Here is a 14,752-nt window from a genome sequence, read left to right as displayed (position 1 = left end):
TATTAAACTGAAGAACTCACAGGGAAAGGACGTAGCTGTAATAACTTATTTTTTGGACTACAATAACTTCTATGTTAGTTTTTTAAATATTTAAGATTTTAAAATTAATACAATCTTGTCTATTGAATTCTTATTAAAAATATGTATAAGGTTTAATAAAATAAATTTCATAAGAATCCTCCACATTGATAATACATTACCACTCTATAATATTCAATAACCAAAAAAAAAGTAATGTTAAACGAACTGCATAAAACATTGAAATTGAGAAAAAAAATCCACGATAATATATTATTATATTATATTTGAATTATTTTCCTACTCAAATAATATTTTATTATTATTAATATTTTGTGTAATATAGAAAAATATACCCAATTATTAAAGAACAACTAAGAAAATTTTTAAGAATATAAATGTGTGAGAAAAGAAAGAAAAGGGTTGGTAAGAGCCGATACCACTTGTGATTTTGAAAACATAAAGATCTAAAAAGTGAAATGTCATCGATCCTTTTACTCTTTGAAAATAAAATTTATTATGGATAAAATTATAATCACGGTTACATATTCAAACACGAGATAAACTAATATTAAGAATCTAAATCAACAGAAAATAAATTATATTTTACGTTAAAACCAAATAATCAAATATTTCAATTAATTATTTAGCAAGAGAATCCAATTAAATTATTTTTTAATTCATTATATGAATAACAATATTTTTCAAGTAAAAAAAAAAATTAGAGTACATAAATTTATTCCATAAAAAGAGTGTTAAAGATTAAAAAAATAATATCACAAAGTAAAAAAAGATTAGTATAATATTAAGAAAGTCATACAAGTGCTTGAGGAAGCACAATCAAAGTTAACTCCTGAACAAGAATAGGCTTTCAAAACTATATTATAAAAAATTGACTCTGGTATAGCGGTATATCCTTTGTAGATGCCACCAGCTGATTCAAAATAATATTCCTATGTCATGCATTACTTGCAAATGTCAAATCAAAATGCATAATATTGCTAGCAATAAAAATAAGTGGTGTACCAACAATGGTTTTATTATGAGGTCATACAACTCACTTCAGATTTGATATACCTCTTCAAATAACTGAAATAATCATCACAAATATATCAAATCAGAGTAATAGTGCTAAATTTATAAGGAAATCAAAAGTGATAATATGAGATGAAGCGCTTTTGGCTAATTGTCAAATGATTGAAATAATCACCCAAAGTTTTAGAGTATATTGGATATCGATGAACCATTTGGTGAAAAAGTAATAGTTTGAGAGGTAATTTCTGTCAAGTATGATCAGTAGTTCCAAAATTGACCAAAGCAGAAACTGTAAAAGCTAGCTTGCCAAAATTATACTTATGACCTAAAATGAAAAATATTCAAATGACAAAAAATATAAAAGTAAGAACAAATCCAACATTTAGTGACTTCTTGCTTCGTGCCGGAAACGAAAAAGAGCATCCAATAAAAGATGATTTAGTTCTTCTATAACACTTGGTAATCAACCCCAATGGTAATAGTAGTGCATTTAATAAGGAAAATATTTTCATCATTAGATTAAAACGCATTTTGTGCAAATTACATGATAGAATTTAAAGAGCTATCTTAGCTAGCAGAAATGAATATATTAATCAACTAAATAAAAGGTTGATTGCTAAGTTTTATGGTAAAAATAATATATATTTTAAGTTTTGACTCAGTAGAAGATGATATCAACAATAACTACCAAGAAGAATAATTAAATACTTTAATACCGAATGACGTTTCTACCGTACATGTTTGTTGTCAAGTTCATTATTTCTTGCGTATGTTAGTGTCACCACACACACACACACACACACATAATAAACTAAGTTAAAATTGATCTTCCAATGCATATAGGTTGATTTGAAGAAACATATGCCCGTCATGTTACTGAAAACTTAGATCCGCTGAATAGCTTATGTAATAGTACATATATGGTATATAGAAATTTTGATATAACGTCATACATATAAAACTTATGATACTTGTCAATATGCTTCTAAGTATGTGTTTATCCCCGAATTCAACTTTCGTCTTCCGAAGTAAAAGAATATCCTTTTAAATTTGTGTGAAAATAATTTTTAGTATGTTTATGTTTTGTAGTTATAATAAATAAAGTACAAGGACAAACATCCTAAATATTGAACTATATTTACCACAATATATTTTCTTACACGAATAATGATAGTGCACTTTCAAGAGAGATATCAATATCGACAATAAGAGTTTTGGTTATGGCAGAGTAACCAAAGCATTAGAAGGAAACATATACAAAAAAAAAACAGTTTATAAAAAAGTGTTCGGTAATATACCATCACATTAAATACCTTTAAACTACAATATATAATTATCTACTTAACATGACTAAAATTGTTTCTGATGACATCCTTTCATTTTCAATTCCGGTATAATGCTAATGCAACAATATTTTTCGGCATTTAAATGATTGTTGTTGTATTATATATAAAATTTCTCTCCTTAATTAAATTTTATTGTTCCTTCATATAAATAAATATTTAAACCATCATGTCATTATTAACGTGCAACACACATTTATAGATACTAATAAACAAAATATATAAATTTTATATATTTTTTTGACTATTATTTTTACAGCGGCTATTAGTGTCATTATTCCGATAGCAGCAGCTTAACCTTATGGACTCTTATTTCAAAAGCCCAAACAATATCTATCTCCATCGACCCAAATTGAAATCCAAAAACCTTATTAAACCCTTCGTCAGCTATACTTCTTCCCCTCCTCTGCATCTCTCCGGTGAACTCCTCGCCGTCAGTTTCTCCGGCGTAATCCATTTGTAAGCTCCCTTTGTTCTTTCACGCTTGTTTTATACCTATTTCCCTCGCTCTCCGAATTTTATATCTTTCATGAGACCGAAACCCGACTTTTCAACTGTGATTTTTTATGTTATAATAGGAATTATAAGTTGGCTGTAGTTCTTCGTCTCCTATTACCGGAAAAAAGCGTAATTTCTGATTTCTCGTTATTGTATGTAAATATTTACTGTTAATCTGCAGAGTAATTTGTTACCTGTGTCATAATGGCTTTAACCAAATTGAAAAACAAAATAAGGCCGTAAAAGATTAAATATGTCATAGAGCACAAATTAAATGGACCTGAAACAGTGGTATGGATATAGAGGATTCAGATAGACTATGTTTGGGGTCAAGAAAAAATTGAATGGTAGAATGATAGGTGATAGAGGCTGAAATTTTAACATAGATTCAATCCCATCCAGCATAGGCGGGTCCAAGATTTGAGCTTTATGATTCAAAATATATATTTAGTAGATTTCTTAACACGTATATATGGCCTAAGCTAAAGCTATTGGTTTTGGCTGAACTCCTAGCTTGTACTGTACAACCACCTTTCAGTTCACTCATCTGTTAGGTAGTTAGAGGATGATGTACAATGATGCAATATCTGCCCACTTTTTCGGGACAGAGAGTCTTTGCAATCTTTGTCAGTCCAACCCCCAAAGACTTGTCTCATCCATGAATGACATTGACTAAAAACACACTTGTAATTGAGTTAATATAAGTGTCTTAAAATCTCTAATAGATAGCACTTGTATATCTAATTTTGCCCATTGCTTCTCCTAGAGTCAGAGATATAGTAGCTATTATGGCGGATGAGGTGCCACAGCCTTTAAATTATATACCGGAAGTGATTCTAAAGAAGAGGAAAAATAATGAAGAATGGGCAATTAGAAGGAAACTCCAGCTGGAACAGAAAGTCAGAAAGCTCAAATCTGATAGCTTTGTTATCAAGAAGCCCGAGCAGTTTATTCGAGAGTACAGGGATAAGGTATGTTATATCTGAATTTGTTGTTTAAATTGCATATATTGGTTAACTCATTGGAATCTTTGATTTTTTCCTACTATGGTTAAAAGTTAATTTTCAACTTCTAGAAGTCGTATTCTGTTTCCAAGGGACATTGCATTTATCTCTTCAAGTAGCACTTTGATTAATGTTTTCAGAAAGAATTGGTAATGTCCTATCCCTAGTTGGTATCTTCTCCAATTTCTTTTTTCCCTTTTTCTTTTCCAATTGGCTTCAGCATTTGCTGTCTCTTTCAACGAGTATTTTTTAGGCATTTTGCTATAGTTTAATGGCACTGGTAAGCAACTGGTAAGCTATCTGGATAATATGTAGGTATGATATTTACTTTTGGTTAACCTTGCCGTCAAAAACTTCTCTATGACAGTCTACCATTTTGTAGGCCTACAAAATCAACAGGACACAATAATAACTATGCTCCTAGAAAGGAAGAATATCGTTTTTGGTAAGTTGTAAAAAAGAAGACCTTCTTGGAGTACAAACAGAGATGCAATAAGGAGAACAAAGTATCGTACATTAGGATGATTAAGGATATGTACGATGATGCTAAGACTTGGGTAAGGACTGTGGGTGGTGACTCGGAGCATTTCGCTGTGGTGATGGGGTTGCACCAGGGATCGACTCTTAGCCCATTTTTGTTTGCCTTGGTGATGGACGTACTGTCGCGTCACATCCAAGGGGAGGTGCCTTGGTGCATGATATAGTGTTGATTGACGAGTCGCGTAGCGGAGTTAACGCGAGGTTGGAGGTTTGGAGATAGACCTTGGAGTCTAAAAGTTTCAAACTAAGTAGAACCAAGACAGAATACTTGGAGTGCAAATTCAGTGTGACCCATGATGCAGGCATAAAGGTTAAGCTTGATGGTCAAGTTATCCCCAAGAGAGCGAGTTTTAAGTATCTCGGGTCTATTATCCAGGGTAACGGGGAGATTGACGAAGATGTCACGCATCGCATCGGAGCGGGATGGATGAAGTGGAGGCTCGCGTCCGATGTTCTATGTGATAGGAATGTGCCGTTAAGACTTAAGGGTAAGTTTTATCGAGTGGTGGTTCGACCCGCTATGCTGTATGGGGCTGAGTGTTGGCAGTCAAGAACTCTCACGTGCAGAAGATGAGAGTAGCAGAGATGAGGATATTGAGATGGATGTGTGGGTGTACCAGGCGAGATAGGATTAAGAATGAAGCTATCCGGGACAGAGTGGGAGTAGCCTCCGCGGAGGACAAGATGCGGGAGTCGCGGCTGAGATGGTTCCGACATGTTAGGAGAAGTAGCATTGATGCCCCTGTCAGGAGGTGTGAAAGGTTGGCCATGAAGAGTTTGAGAAGGGGTCGTGGTAGGCCTAAGAAGTACTGGGGAGAAGTGATTATGCAGGACATGACGCTACTTCAGCTCACTGAGGACATGACCCTTATAGGAGGGTGTGGAGGTCGAGGATTAAGGTAGAAGGTTATTAGGTAGTTTATAGTGTTCATCGATAAGCTTAGTAGCGTGCATGTCTCTTCATATTCTTAGATTTTTTATTACGGTATATGATTTTGTTCGCCTCAGGTATTCTATTCCCTATTGCTATTATTTGATAATACTTATCCTTTATCTCTCTCTTTTTTCTCTTCCATCTTTCTTTTTTCCTTGCTTCCCTCTTCTTCTTCTTGCCCTTCCTAAGCTGTGGGTCTATTGGAAACATACTCTCTACCTGCATTAGGTAGGGGTAAGGTCTGCGTACATACTACCCTCCCCAAACCCCACATATTGGGATCAAATTGGGTTTGTTGTTGTAAATTTTGAGGAGCATGGGGGGAAATGATATTTTTGTGGGCTTGGCATACACTAGTATCAGTGATACAAATTATCTGAAAAAAAAGTGCTTATGATATTGTTCTAATATTTTGAAACACAACTGAATGCCTAAGTTGCCTACTCCCCCCCTCCCTCCAAATAAAACCCCCAAGAAAACCCCCAAGTGCATAAGATCATCATGGTAGATTGAACAATCACATTGGTCATTCTGCTACTTATTGAGCACCATGAAAATGCTCTCTATTGGGGGATGTGCCAGGATCACTTTCTCTCTCCCACCCTCATCTCTAAACTCCGACGATGTCTTTCCTAAATTTGCCTAACTATGGATCGAAGGGTCACTTTCAATTCTAGTGGCAAAACTTTTGCATTAATTAGTATCAAAGAGGAAGCTAAGGGATGGTATATTTTTACAGAATGTAGCAGAAGATTTTCAAGAAAGATTAAAATAGATGACAACAACCTCCGATGGGTGTGCAAAGCTTTGATCCAAGCTTCTCTTCAGACCGGCAACAACTGTAAAAGATGGGGCAGGAAGATACAAACATACACTTTTCGGGTGGTCCAAAATTTTAACAGTTATGGTCGGTTTGTTAGAATTGAAGCTATCATAGGGACTAACAGACCTGCAATCATTATCCCGGAAGGCAATTACAATAAAGGATGGGGGACATAGCAGGGATGATACAAGGTTATCTGGGAACATATGTAGACCCAAGATTTCATCTCTATGCTGATCAATCAAGGTCTTACAAGGAAGCTGCTAATATATCACATTGGGCAACTACTACTAATACCAATGTAGGGCATGGAGCACTCCAGGAAGAGCTGGGAAATGAAAACTTCCTTTCAAAATGTCTCATAGGTCAGTTAAATGACCCATTTAGCTTGAGCCCAAAGGCAGAAGTGATTCAGAATTGGTTCCCAGGCAGATGGCAAGTCACAGCGGGTCTCAAGATCACTCCATCGAGCACAACCGGTTCCTTTTTGAGTTCCCTTCTAGATTCGAAGCAAACAGAGTCAAAGCTGGTGACTGGTTCTGGAATGGAAGAAGATTGACCTTGAAATGGTGGTCTCCGGTGGCCGGAGCAGATATGAAATCTGCAAAATCGGAGCATCGATGGGTGAAAGCTTTTGGAATTCCTATCCATGCATGGACGGCAGACACTTTCAAGTTCATCGGAGACAAGTGTGGTGGCTTTGTCGATACTGACGATGGCACTAAACATAGAGTCCACTTTTTTTGGGCACGTATCTGTGTGGTTAATCGAAGAGAAGAATTACCAAGAAATCTGGAGTTGATTACGGAAGACTGGGGCTTTGAAATCTCGTTACTAGAGGATGCTCATACAAAAATCAGACCCGCCGGAAAATGCTTTTCTGATGAAGCAAGGGAGAAGATGGCAGGAGTGGGTACCTCGAACCTTGCATCAGGCACAGTATCACATGTAGAAGAACAGGTTGGCAGGAACCTTGCATCAGGCACAACCTCACATGTAGAAGGACAGGTTGGCAACTTGGGTAAAGGGCTTTCCAATCCATCACAAAACTTGGGCCAAGGAGCAGATCAGGAATATTACAAAAAAGGCCCAATTAATAAGAAGACCACATCAAGGAAGTCAAAGGAGTCAAAGCTTTTTAATGAGAAAATAGTGTGGAGGGTAACTGGGCTTTAACCCAACCCAAATGCTTTAAAATTAAAAGAACTGGCAGCTGAACCCTCATTCTCGAAGGATCATAACACGACACAATCTTGCCCCATGGCTTTGGCAAACCAGAGTTTAGAAAACTCCCCTTCAGACGCAGATGAAGGGATCCCAGAAGAGAGAGTCCACTGGCCACTTTGCATACACTCGCCAACAATGGATTTGGTTCCAACAACTAGCTCAGACACGGACTTTTCTTCTCAGGCAGTATTTGAAGCCCTTCCACTAACATGGTATGAGGGAGGTCCTAGCGCACAGCTAATTGATACTCCATCCCTAATCGAGACTTCAAAATGGACCAAACTCACTATGGTCAAGGCATGCAAGGCCTTTGGGGTGAATGCGACAGGGTTCGAGCATGATCTTCTGAACATAATTCTAAGGATGGAGCAGCGAAGACAAGTCCAAATCCAACAACAGGAATCAAAACAAAAGGCAGGAAAGGAGAAGAGGAATAGAGGAGGGGGGAAAGGAAAAGATTAGCATGTGGGATTAATTATGACAGAAGAGGGCAGCAGGTTAAGGGGTTGGGGGGTAGGCAATACCATTCATGTTCTGGATGAAGCTAAAAATCTTGAGTTGGAATGTGCGGGGGTTGAATGAGGATTGGAAAAGAAGCACCATTAAATCTCTCAATCAGAAGTGGAGGGTGGATATTTTGTGTTTGCAGGAGACTAAGGTAGAAGATTGCTCTACTAGAATGATTCAACAATTATGGGGGAATAGATGGGCTGATTGGGTGGAGTTAAAAGCTAGTGGTACCAGGGGAGGGATTGTGGTGATTTGGGACAAAAGAAAGTGGGTCAAATTAGATGCACACCGGGGGTCTTATTCCATTTCTTGTATGTTAGAAAGCACCACATAAGTGTTCAGATGGTGCTTCACAGGAATCTATGGATCACACAACAATCCAGGGAGAGAAGTAATGTGGAGTGGGATTGCAGGAATAAGTGGACTTTGGGAAGATTATTGGGTAGTGGGAGGTGACTTCAATGTTGTTAGGTTTGAGAGTGAGAGGCTGAATTGTACTAGAAGATCAAAGGCAATGAAGTTGTTCTCTGATGTTATTCAGGACCTAGATATTATTGATTTTCCTTTACAGGGGGCTCAATATACCTGGTCTAAATGAGACAATTGTTTGCAGGCTTCGAGAATTGACAGGTTCCTTATCTCCAATGATTGGGATGACTCTTTTAATGCTGTGAGACAGATTGCCTTACCTAAGGTAATTTCAGATCATAGACCAATTATTTTGGAGAGTGGTGACTGGGATGCAACTCCTTCCTTCTTTAAGTTTGAAAACATGTGGCTTCAATCAGAAGGATTTCTAGGCAAACTAAAATGGTTAGTATAAGAATAGAACTACAACAGTTAGCCAAAGCAGAAGAAATTTCATGGAGGCAGAAATCAAGGTGTCTTTGGCTTAAGGAAAGGGACAGAAACACCAAGTACTTCCAGAAGATTGCCAACTCTCATAGAAGAAGCAATTGCATAGACAAACTCATGGTCGGGGATGAGATCATAGAAGATAAGGAGCAGATAAAGTAGGAGACACTGGATTTTTTTGAAAACTTGTACATTGAGCAGGAAAGTTGGAGGCCATCTGCTAATTTTGAAGAAATTGCAACCATTACAGAAGAAGAAAAGGAGGGATTGGAGGCATCTTTCAATGAGGAGGAGGTTCTTGCAGCTATTAACTCTAGTGCTCCTGACAAAGCACCAGGGCCTGACGGGTACACAATGGCTTTCTACCAACACTCATGGGAGTTCATTAAACATGACATACTTTCAGCTATGAGTTACTATCACCAACATTGTTGGATGGTTAGGTCATGTAATGCATCCTTCATTGTGCTCATTCCTAAAAAGAAAGGGGCAATGGAGCTAAGGGACTATAGACCAATTAGTCTAATTGGCAGTGTGTATAAGATCATAGCTAAAGTCCTAGCTGAAAGGTTGAAGAAAGTAATGGGAAAATTAGTCTGAAATCAACAGAATGCATTCATCCAAGGAAGGCAGATTACAGATGCTTTGTTGATAGCAAACGAGGTCCTTGAAGTTAAAGCAAGGGGATGCAGGGATTCTATGTAAGCTGGACATAGAAAAAGCCAAATGGGATTTGAGGAAAGATGGTTAAAATGGATCAAGTTCAATATCTCCACTGTGAAGTACTCCATTCTAATCAATAAGAGCACAGTTGGTTTTTTCTCTCCACAGGGGGGATTGAGACAGGGAGACCCACTCTCACCATTCCTATTCATATTAGCAATGGAAAGACTCAGTAGGATGTTGGATAAAGCTAAGCAGCTGCAATGGTTGAAAGGTTTTGATGTTGGGAGAGGAAGCACGGTCAATATTTGACACTTTGATTTTTTGTGGGGCAGACAGAGTCAAGTGCTCTATCTAAATCTAACCCTTCTTATACTTGAAGCTATTTCCGGTCTTCACATTAACATGCTCAAAAGTGTAATCTACCCTGTTAATGAGGTGCATAATTTAGAAGACTTGGCTGGAATTTTAGGCTGCAATACTGGATGTTTACCAACTTATTACCTGGGACTTCCACTAGGGGCAAAGTTTAGGTCACGAGCTATATGGAGTGGGGTCATTGAGAAATTTGAAAAGAAACTTGCTTCTTGGCAGCTGCAGTATTTGTCTATGGGTGGAAGACTAACTCTAATCAGTAGTGTGCTAGACAGCATCCCAACCTATCAGATGTCACTCTTTCCAATGCCTAGTAAGGTCCTGAAGCAGCTTGACAAGATCAGAAGGAATTTTCTATGGGAAGGGACTAAAGATGGTCACAAGTTTCACCTGGTAAAGTGGTCTAAAGTTATCTTACCAAAGCACCAAGGTGGACTAGGGGTCAGAGACTTAGCTTTGCACAACAAATGCTTATTGATGAAATGGCTTTGGAGATAAACACAGAAGAAGCAGAGCCAATGAAAGAAAGTTGTCAATGCCAAGCATGGATCCCAAAGCCACTGGTGCACCAAGCTATCTAGAGCACCACATGGAGTTGGAGTTTGGAAGAGCATCTGCGAACTCTGGGAGGAGTTCTCACAGCACTTCACAGTTGGAGATGGACAGCAAATAAAATTCTGGAAGGACAAATGGCTAGGCAACACACCCCTAAGGAATGACTACCCTGCTCTCTTTCAAATGGTTAGTGATCCAGACTCAACGATTCATCAGCGCAGAGAAGGCAACTCATGGAACATAACATTTAGAAGGAACTTGCAAGATTGGGAATTGAGGATCTGCTCAGACTCCTTTCCTCACTAAACAATTTCTCAAGCAACACTCTAGTACTTGACCAGTTCAAATGGGGTAGTGCAGATGCAGGAAAGTACTCGGTCAAAGTAGTCTACAAGCTAGCAGGAACTCACAATGTAATAACTAACCATTGGCCTTGGAAGTTAATATGGAAAATCAAGTTGTCACCCAAAGTCATCTGCTTCAACTGGACTGCACTTTATGAGGCTTGTTTGACACAAGACAACTTAGCCAAGAGGAATTTTCAGATTGTGAATAGATGCTACATGTGCCAGAGGGAGGCAGAAACTCACAACCATCTTTTTCTTCAATGCCCCGTTGCAACAGATTTATGGAGTATGTTTATATCACTCTTTGGACTTAGATGGGTCTTATCAAAAAAATATCAGGGATGCTTTTGAGTCTTGGAGTTACTGGAAAGTTGATAGCACCACCATAGCACCACCAGGAAAGTATGGAAGATGATACCTGCAGCTATTTTTTTGGAGCATTTGGAATGAGAGAAACAGCAGGTGTTTTGATGGAGTATCAACTTCTCCCCACAAACTCAAGGCTAGATGCCTCATGTATTTGTATAGCTGGGCTTATCTATCCCCTATAGACTCCCCCGATAGTTTTTTGAATTTTGTTAGCTCCCTAGTACTAGTATAACCATTTGTAAGGAGCTAACAATTGCTGCACTCTTTTGTAATTTATGCATCTTCTTGATGCCAGTAATAAAATCAATTACTTCATCAAAAAAAAAAGATCATCATGGTAGATTGCTTTCTGACTCACTAACTTTTAGTTGTTGTACATTGTACATTCAGGAGATGGACCTTGTCCAAATGAAACAAAGGGGAAAGAAAAGAATCAAGCGAGCCTTGATCACGCCAGATTCCATTCTTCTATTTGTCATACGTGTTGGAGGGTAGGTTCCTAGTTTTGTTATCACAATTATACTCTTTTGGCGGGTGTGGCCTGCCTTTGGGTCCTAATATTTGTGATTCACCTCAGGAAAAGTGATATGCATCCGAAGACAAGGAAGCTTTTATACTCTTTAAGGCTGCGAAAAATCTTCAGTGGAGTGTTTGTAAAGGCAAATGCAAGAATAATGGAAATTCTGCAAAAGGTGGAGCCTTATGTCACATATGGGTATGTATAGTTATTTACATTCTTATTATTGCACTAGCATTCACTTAATTCGTCTCTCTACTAGATATCCTTGAATCACACAACTCTTATCAGTTAATACCAGATGTTATGCTTGCTCGGAGGGTTGACATTTTTAATATATTTTCCTAATTTCACCAAGTATGGAAAATTAGTAAGTCAAATATAGTTGCACAAAAATCCTCCTCTGTCTAGCTCCCGCTTCTACTCAAATTAGAGCAGCCAAAGAAACCTTGTTTGGTTTTTACTGACTAGTTATTCAGCTCTCATATGGCTGTTTACCCTATTTATCATTTTTCTATAGTGGTTTTCTCTATTAAAAGAGGTCAAAGTTCTATCTTCAGTTTCTCTCTCTTTGAGAGTGAAAGTTCTTCCTCCATCAAAAAGGGGATATCGGTTTTAATAGCCTGTTTGGTCAAGCTGGAAAAACCAGCTTATTTTGAGAAGTATTTTTTTTTTTCAAAAAGTGTTTTTTTCCTTTTGGTAAGAAGCAGTTTGTATTTTTGAAAAGCACTTCTAAAAAGCAATTAGCGTTTAGCCAAACTTTTAAAAAGTGCTTCTAACTAGTATATTTTTTTCAAAAGTGCTTTTCAAAAAAGTGCTTTGGGGAAGAAATTACTTTTTTCTGCTTCTCCAAACTGGTTCTGCTCCTTCCCAAAAGTATTTTTTTTTCCTCCTAAAAGCTTGGCCAAACATGCTATAATTTTGTCTCTTTAACCTTGGCATATGTAATCAAACAACAACCCCTCATTTGGAGGTTGGGTAATTTACTTTTTGTCCATCTCTGATTGAATGTTCTTCCTTTCCTGCATCTTGAAAGCAATGACACAAACAAGAATTCTACCATGTATTATGTGACACCAGAAGTCACATTCAACCTCCTTTATGGATACATGGAACTATTTTTTACGTCAGGTATTCTTTGTTTGGTGAGGATATTCAACACCGAATATAAAGGAATTAGAAGCAGGAAATACTAATCCTTGTGCATAACCGCATTAACAATCAATGTGCTTTTCATTTTTTTGCTTTGAAGATACCCCAATCTGAAGAGCGTGAAGGATCTGATTTACAAGAAAGGTACTGGAAAAATTGACCAGCAAAGGGTGCCTTTAACTAGCAATGACATCGTGGAACAGGTGCCTTTGTTTCCTTTCCTTCTCATAACTACCATAGCAGTTGATCTCGTCACTCTACGTTTTGTGGGCATCCCTGCATTGGTATCATGTGGTAACTCAACTACTTATTTTGGCAGACACTAGGTCAGCATGGCATCATATGCTTAGAAGACGTCGTGAGCGAGATTGCTAATGTTGGTCCACACTTCAAGGAGGTCTCTAGCTTTCTATGCCCCTTTGCTCTCACCAAGCCAGAGAAAGCTTTGCAGGGAAAGAAGAGGCGATACAAGGATGGCGGCGATTCAGGAAATCGTGAGGATCACATCAATGAATTGATCTCTAAGATGAATTAGCATAGACAGGTCCTAGTTTCCAGATCAAATGTTGTTGAGTGTTATCATTGCGGTTTTGGTGTGGGTTATTGTAAGATGGAGCACCTAAATCACTGTCAACATGGCATAACAGCTGAAGAAATGAAATGTTAGGTGGGAATCTTTTCCCTTCACCCATTCATTTATCTCATATAGTTGCCTTTTGCTTATTTGTGCCTCGAAGCCATTAAAAAGAATGATCTGATATGCTTTTCATTATTGGACCACGTGTTTCTGCTGCTGAAGCGAAAACTCCAGAAATGCTCTTTGACTGTATGAGCAAATGCAGCAAGCATAATAAACAAAACTGCACTATCATCAAAGGAAAAAGAAAAATTTACAAATCATGGACGATTGGGAATAAAAGGCTTTACCCCAGTGCTGATCATTGGGGAAAAGATGGAGAAAATCAAAAGGAACCAAAAGAAAAACTTCAGACAGCCTAACAGACGTCAATTATAGAAAGGACCTATCAATATCAGCTTAAACCAGAAATAAGCAAGTTCAAGTGCATATTAGTCTCGCACTTGGGGTAAAATCAAAGAGGCAATAAATTGCAACCCACAGATTAGAAAAGTTATTCCTCAGCAGCACTAACCAGCAATATCACAAACTGTATTGGAATTTGAATGTCCTACTTCAAACATTATCATGGAAGATATGCTGAGAGTAGGGGGCAAAAGGACAGATCGGATCGGATATGAGCTGGTCAAATAGGTAAGTCAAAAAACGGATAAATTATCCGATCCGGGCAATTTTTGAAACGGATAAAAAAACGGATTATCCGGTGAATAATATGGATATTCATATTATATGTCGCTTCTTGAATATGATCACCTATAGGAGCATTCCTAGTCTTCCAAACTTGAGAAACCCTAATTTGAGACTTTACAAATGTAAAAGTTAAACACATTAGTTATTCATTTGGTTAACCATTTTCTAAGTGAATAATACGGTTCTTATTCATATTCGACCCGTTTTAAAATAGTTCATTATACAACCCATTTTTTAATGGATAATATGGGTGTATAACTGTTTTATTTTAACCCTTTTGCCACCTCTAGCAGAGAGTAACGCATTCAGAGCAACTCCTGATCACATCTGACAATAGCTACCAGCTAATGTTTCATATACGAAAGCTTCGGTGGCGTTGCAGATCTTAATCTTGCAGCAAAACAAAGATTTAACTATGTCAACCTTATTCCTCAGAAAGTTCAGAGTACAAACTAACTTTCCCGTCAAAGCCTTGAGATGCGAACCATCAGATTTTTTCACTGGTTAAGGGAATATCAGGATATTTTACTTGTAAGAAGCCATGAGAGAGACCCCTCATGTTTCACTTTCCAAGTCTTTGAGCAAAGTAAGGTCATAACAATTTCCAAAATTAAATTTAACTCCTGATCAGCTGCCAAACCTGGTCAGAACATTACTTAC

At 37.6% G+C, this 14,752-nt stretch overlaps 1 protein-coding gene across 1 annotated transcript; it reads left to right on the top strand.

Moving 5' to 3' along the window:
- Positions 1-2,790: 2,790 nt before the first annotated feature.
- LOC104212920 (large ribosomal subunit protein uL30y-like) lies at positions 2,791-13,469 on the top strand. Its single transcript, XM_009762296.2, has 6 exons — positions 2,791-2,855; positions 3,661-3,865; positions 11,487-11,587; positions 11,674-11,811; positions 12,866-12,968; positions 13,085-13,469. Exons 2-6 carry the CDS (start codon positions 3,683-3,685, stop codon positions 13,298-13,300), a joined length of 741 nt encoding a protein of 246 aa, XP_009760598.1. The 5' UTR covers positions 2,791-2,855; positions 3,661-3,682; the 3' UTR covers positions 13,301-13,469.
- Positions 13,470-14,752: the final 1,283 nt, after the last annotated feature.

This window comes from Nicotiana sylvestris, chromosome 6 (assembly GCF_000393655.2).
Source record: "Nicotiana sylvestris chromosome 6, ASM39365v2, whole genome shotgun sequence".
Lineage (NCBI taxonomy): Eukaryota > Viridiplantae > Streptophyta > Magnoliopsida > Solanales > Solanaceae > Nicotiana > Nicotiana sylvestris.
The sequence above is the reverse complement of the archived record's forward strand: the minus strand, read 5'-3'. Positions and strand labels throughout refer to the sequence as shown.

Bases quoted from the DNA above. Each gene is read 5' to 3' on its own strand.
- LOC104212920 (XM_009762296.2), top strand. From the start codon at position 3,683: ATGGCGGATGAGGTGCCACAGCCTTTAAATTATATACCGGAAGTGATT. The intron at 3,866-11,486 runs GTATGTTATATC...TTGTACATTCAG, and splicing joins TTCGAGAGTACAGGGATAAG to GAGATGGACCTTGTCCAAAT. The intron at 11,588-11,673 runs GTAGGTTCCTAG...GATTCACCTCAG, and splicing joins TTTGTCATACGTGTTGGAGG to GAAAAGTGATATGCATCCGA.